At 41.3% G+C, this 6,607-nt stretch overlaps 2 protein-coding genes across 2 annotated transcripts in view; one reads left to right on the top strand and one right to left on the bottom strand.

The window, feature by feature from the left end:
- The window catches only part of LOC118325739 (phospholipid-transporting ATPase ID-like), a 204,037-nt gene that overhangs the window by 168,861 nt on the left and 28,569 nt on the right, over window positions 1-6,607 (bottom strand). The window lies entirely within an intron of this gene.
- The window catches only part of LOC118325743 (calcium/calmodulin-dependent protein kinase type II subunit beta-like), a gene marked incomplete in the record, with an annotated part of 68,785 nt that overhangs the window by 41,485 nt on the left and 20,693 nt on the right, over window positions 1-6,607 (top strand). The window contains 1 exon segment of the mRNA XM_035658533.1: window positions 5,619-5,656. Coding sequence (XP_035514426.1) covers window positions 5,619-5,656 — 38 coding nt within the window.

The following is a 6,607-nucleotide window of genomic DNA, read 5'->3' as shown; positions in this document are numbered from 1 at the left end:
TTCTCTAAACTAATGAGCCCTGTTTGTCTCTGCCTTTTTGTGTCTCACCTTCTTTTCCCCCACCCTGCCCACCTACCTCCTGCTGTGTCTCTGACTCACCCCTTCCTTTCACGTTCTTTTCTTTTACCCTTCTTTCTAAATGTCTCTTCACCTCTTTTCCATCTGTATCCCGTTCCCCATTCACTTCTTCTCACCCTCCTTGTAACTCTCTTTTTCCACGTGACGGGGTATGGACTTTAAACAGTGGGCACAGGCAGACCACCGCTCCAGCCTCTGTCAGCTGCGGCGCCAAGCTGCAGGTGTCTGCACGCCGCCGGCCCACCACCGGCAGGGGCCTTGGCTGGAACAAGGTAGCATGGTGGCTCACCCAGGGCACGCTACCCCTCTCCCCCTCCCTCTCTCTTTTCCTGTGTTTTACACTTCCTCTTCTTCTATTTTCCCTCTTTCATTTTCCTCTGCCTCCCTCCCTCCCTCCTTCCTCAGCATGGGAGCTCAGAGCATGATGGCTGACCACATCGCAAACTTCATCTCCCATTTATTCACAATCTGCAGCATTAGCTACGTTTCCATCTATTTAGCAGTTTTTATGCAGGTTTTATGGTATTTTTCCATCCATTGAGTTGAGGCAAGTAAGGATTTTTTTAAACAATAAAAGATGGAAAAGTCTTACAAATTTCAACGATATTCAGCTGTTGTTGGCCATATTTTATGTTTTTATCCAAGGAAAGCATTAATTTAATATAGCTAAGTGTTAAAACACATAGAGCAACAGTAGGTATAGTTTTTCAAGGAATTATTATATGTCAAATGTGCCTCTGTTGCTATTTTTTTGCTAATTGTCCTTATTGAGGAAAGCCTCATTTAAAGCAAACCAGATGATAATAATAATGCAATAATGTAGATTTTTTAGTGAATATTTCAGTTTCCATTTGCCCATTCTATGTTAATGCTTTATAATTAGTAAAGGACTTGGATGGAAGCCTAGCTACTGCAGGTCAGCACATCTGTCCCCTCCTGTCAGAGATCTGATTGGGTGGCTCCATTGCCCATCTCTGTCATCAATACCGACCCATATTCATCCCTTCATCTTCATCTCTAAATGCAGCCAGAGAGCATGGCCTCGACCTAGCCAAACTCCTGTCTCTGTTTCTCTTTTTTTCTTCTCACTATTTTTCTCCCACCTCACAACACCACTCCATTTTACCCCATTCCCTATCCTATATTCTGTCAATTTCAACATTTCTGATCACTGTTGTCTCTCAAGTCACCCTACACTTTTCTACAACTCAACTAGCATCACTCCCACTTTCCCTCTTTCCCTCATAATGTCACATCTCACTTTTCCCCCTCTACTCTTTCCCTCTCTCTTCTTTTCTCTGTCTAACAATGACACTGGAAAGTTCGCCCCCGTCACTTTAAGGATGGAACTGCCCAAGAGCTGTCAGTGAATGCTGCATGGGGCACTGGACTGGTGCATGCGCTGCAACACGGGGGGATTTTGGTGCATGGTGAACACTGTGGAAGATGCAAGGCTGGGCTGGTTCTCATGAAGTGAAATTTTAAGCTCTGTAGCCTATTTGTAGTCTCCCTGTGTGTTTATTCAGAACACAGCACATATTTTAGAGACTGCGCTGTCTGCACAAGGGGGAAATAATCCAACTGGACCAAAAAAGGCACATTTACTAGGAGCTTCATAAACGCACAAAGACAAGTTGAAAAATGAAAAAATATTATAAGGGAATAGGAAGGAAATAATAATAATAAAAAGACACACACAGACACTCACACAAAACAGTCAGTGTGTCTATTGCTAGCCAGCGTACAGCTATAATCTGATCACACCTTAAGGCATAAAAAGCAAACAGCTGCCACCACAGTTGAAATGTCTTAAAGGTGTATTAAGTCATGTATAATCTTGACTTGGCCTAAGTAAAACATAAGCTAACCTTATTTGCAAACAACTGCCTATACACGCATCCAGCAGACACAGAGCACTCTTTTTAGAGTCTTATTTCTGTCCCCCTGACAAATGTACAGTAAATCTAATATTTTCTTGTCAGTAGATGGTGGAAGTAAAACATGTTGTTTATTTGAAGGATCTTAATGCTGATCCAAATGTAATTAATTATAAATCCAAATGAAAGCTTTAAAACATTCCTTCAGACACCAATAAGTGACATTTTGTTAAGTCTGTTTATTTTAGTATTTTCAACACTATATATACTATATATAACAGCAAAGTGCAAGAGCAGTTGATTCGGAGGGCATTTTAATAAATCTGAACCGGACCTAATGTGTTTGTTCTGGGTATGGCGAAATGAATCGCAGGCATAAACGACAAAAAGCTTCACACAACAGTCTACCATTGAGCTGCGGAGACAGAAGCAGTGTCCTTGTTTCTGTGGACCACTGGGACTCCACAGTCCTCTCTGTGTCCCTCAGCCTCCACTAGGCTCCAATCAAATATTTATAGTGGGCTGTCTCCCCCTATCAGCTTCACTCTGCCTCACTGGCTTACTGGAGTCCTCGCTCTATCTTGCATATTCATACACAATAATAATCACTATGTACTAGACCTCACCCTGTCCTCATGCAGGAGTAGAGCAAGTGTATCTTTAAATGTATTGTATGTATATATAATTCTGGCCTTCAACATGCTATGTGTCGAAAAACTTTTGCACCTGAGTGGGTTCCTCCATTAGCTTAATGCATTTCCAGAAGGCTTTTTTTCAGCTTGTATAATTACCTACATAATCTTCAAGTGAATCCATGCCCATCCTTGCTTCGCTCTTGCAGTGGTGCATCTTGCGTGTTTTTAGTGGGATTTTATCACGGTGCTTTTGTTTTAATCTCTTCCTCCTCTCTCTTCTTGCTTCATGTGTAATTTGTGGCAAGGTAAGGAGCGCCCCTTGCTTCTCCACCTCCGGTTTGAATTAAGCTACCTTTTGATTTTTCAGGTTTCCACGGAGATTTCCTCTTCGTCACGGGAATTGAAGCCATTTTTAGCAACCTTCAGTTCAGGTTTTTTAGAAGATCCAGTTCGCCACTTTGACAGAATAATGGTGTTTAGAAAGAGCACAGTGAAATACCCTTATCACTTGGGTTCCTGTTCTCCTTACTCTTACTCTTACTGACACTATTCTGACCCCATTTCTTCTCATCAGTAACAACCAGCCTTTGGAAGGAGGAAGAACAGCTCAACAATAAACCATGTGCATTCATGCCACTCTCACATCCCTCCGTATTACGTAGTGCTTCTTTATCGCTTCCGGTTGCTCCTCCGTTGACTGCTGAATATGCAAACTTTACTTCAAACATGAGATACTATATCACTGAGGCATAAACGTAAAATAAAAATAAAGCTAGGACAAATGGTGGCAATAATGTATTCTCAACACATTATCTCCCCTATATCACTTTGTCCATCACAGTCTTGTGTGACAGCTTAAAAAGTCAGCTTGTAAGATACTGAGCTAGGCCTCAACTAGACTTTGAAGTGGCCTCCTTGTCATTGGACCTCTGTTCCCCTTAAGAAATCAATGCCTAAAGGAAATACTAATGGAATTCAGGCTTCAGCTGAAAATCTAGTGTAACCAGCTTGGATGCTTATTCGAAAACAAAAGTGAAAAAAAACAGGAACTTTGTCTGATGTTTAGAGGAAAGAGGGAAAGAAAAAGAAATGAAGAGAGAGGCAGAGAGAAAGAAAACATCCCAGACCGCCAGAAATAGTGTTTTATATAATGTGGCTGGCTGCTGATGTGATTGCATCTGATTAGACTCGAAATTGCACTCAGCCGTTTTAAAAAGTCCCAGTAAGGATAACGTCTAATGGAAAATTGTTGAACTATTAACCAGTCGTTTATTTACAGTCACAGAGACGCAGCCACAGAGAACTCAAAATAAGGCTTTTAACTGTTGGACATGTATAATAACCAAACAGATTATCATTCAAGTAGGAAATGTAAAACTCATCATTTCCTATGTGCCTGAAGTCTTTTTTTGTATGTGTGTGTCCAGGGTTGGTGCTGTACAGTACTAACAAGTCCCACCCAGTGCATTTTGGTATCAACTTTTAAACAGTGAAAATACACACATTTGCTCTCCAATCTCATCAACATCTGGTGTCTTGTTAGTGTTAATCCTCTGTCTGCATCGTCACAGACACACCCACAGCCTCCACTAGCACATCGAGAGAGTCAGGCTCTTATTTTAGGGCCCCTCTGGGTGAACGTGTATCTATCTAATGCAATCGGACCACCTAGCTATCTGTGCTTTGGCAGTGCAGTCATGGTGAATGCCCTGCGGACTGTCTTTTGTTGTCTACACGCAGTTTCCACTGTTCTAAGGGATTATGGGTATTATGCTCATCAGAGGACTGTGTCTACAGTATCATTCTTCCTCTACTACCCTCCTCCCTCACCCCATCCCCCATTACCGTTCATTAGAAAGCAGACACAAGACTAATCCTCCTTAAGGCCCCTACAGAGTTCTTTAAGGCAAGGCTTATTGTCGGGTTTAGTTGGTTGCCATGCAGCCATCTTTGTTTTGGGTTCCTGGTGGCCATTAGGGGACTTTGGCACAAGAATTGATGGGAACTAATTCATTATAATACATTTTTATTTCACTGACAACAACGTCCTTGTATTGTTGTATTGTTGACAAAGAATTGGGTTGTGACCCTAAAGCAATTGGACTGTGTAGCTAGTCTAAAAGAGAGGGAAAATAACCACGGTGATGGGTTTTGCGTCTAGAGGCAACACTTTTCCACTTTGGTCCTTTAGCATTCAACAGCGTGTAACCTAGGTTGTACCTTGCTAGATCAATAGAAGCCCTTACATGAATCTAATGCACATATTTAGTTTACAGATTGTGTGATTGCATAATGAGCTTTATACACACACACGGTTCTGTATTGATTGCTGAGAGTTATTCAGAAGATATCTTGGCTGTACAACATCACTAGAAGGAGAAAGATATACGTGGATAACAACACACTGTCGCACCCAACCTTTCCATCATAATTTGGTCTGACAGCCTGGGTCTTTATTTTGAAAGTTTTGTCACCAAGCACATTATTTATGAGATTTTACACACCGGGTGATTTTTAGAGACCAGACATGGTGACTCATGTCTGTTCAAGCAACTGAACAAAAGCCTCACACAGGCTTAAATAAATACCATAATAATTTTGTCAAATTAATGAAATTACAACTTAATTTGAAGGGTGTGTTGCTTTTGTGAGGAAAAAATATCAAAGCTGGTTGTACTGTATGAGCAATAGATTGTTCAGTTACTCATACAGTACTTATTCATTGTATCTTGTGACTTCTGAAGGTTGCAGGGTTGCCTAGCTGAAGGAGTTACAATGCTACATTTGTAAAACAATTGTAACTCCCTGTGCCCTTGTTCTTTCAGCCTAGTTGAGCCATTGTTTTTCAAAAAGACAATTTTACTAAAGAGATCAATAAAGAACATTATTTTACAGTGAACGTAATCGCTTCAATGTAGGTTAAAGATGTAGCAGATGTTGTCAATCACTGAAAAAGTAATTGTTGCTTTGCTTTCTCTCTGCTCGTCTCCGCCTCTGACTGGTTATTTTTCCCTGTTTGTCATTGCAGCAGCTAAGACATTGCTCAACAAAAAGGCAGATGTCAAGGTAAGGGTCATCACATGTCTCCCTTCCACTTCTCTATACTCTCCTCTTTACTCTCCTCTCTCTTGCTTAATTTTCCAGACATAGAATCTCTGCCCTTTTCTTCCTCTTGTTTTTCTCTGTTCCACTATTTGCTTCTTTTCTAATCTGGCTAACCTCACTTTTGCCTTCTGTAGCTCTCTGTTCTTCGTAGCTGAACTTGTTGTCTCGTGTTATGTACCTCATAATTTCATTCGATGTGTTGTGATGTATGTGGAGATTGTGGTTTTATTTTTGGTGTGTAAAGTAAAGATATTCACAGCCCTACTTTATCTGTGAACATGTGTTTGTATACATGTGTGTGCATGTGTCACCCTGTGTGTTGCCTGCCAGAACAAAAGCCTCAATAGCACATCTTTCTGAAAGCACCCTTTATTTTGATTTGGCATTATTCAGCTCATTGCCACCTCTCCATCTCCATTATTAAATGTAACCATCTGTCAGCCCTTTTTTTGCATCACTTCCTCTGCCTCTCATCCCTCCATTTCTGTCTTTGCCTCCTCTTTCATTGCTTCCTTTTCCTGCTCACCCCATCTGGTCTTTAACCCCACATTCCTGTTCATCCTTTAATGAAGATCTCTCACCATCCCACGCTTGCACATACACACACTGCAGTAACACATCCCACACATAACTTCCATGAATGTGTCTCTCTGTGTGTTCATGCATGATAGTGTGCGACAAAGCTTGGAACATGGTGTTCATGCAAAAGAATGTGTTTGCTTCTCAGCATTGTTCATTACATTCGGCAGAGCTTTGTGCACATACACATGGACATTCAGGTGTGTGCTTGTGTGAATGTGACAGTGTGTGCGTATATATGACATTTGTTTGTCAGTTTGAAAAGAGAATGAAAGTGCCAATGGGGGTGTGAGCATGCCTGCCTTGAGTGTGCAGCAGGGTGTGTGTGTGTGT

The sequence above is a fragment of the Morone saxatilis genome, unplaced genomic scaffold, assembly GCF_004916995.1.
Source record: "Morone saxatilis isolate NCDOM2014 unplaced genomic scaffold, NCSU_SB_2.0 Contig16, whole genome shotgun sequence".
NCBI classification, from domain to species: domain Eukaryota; kingdom Metazoa; phylum Chordata; class Actinopteri; family Moronidae; genus Morone; species Morone saxatilis.
This window is presented reverse-complemented; position numbering and strand designations above follow the sequence as displayed.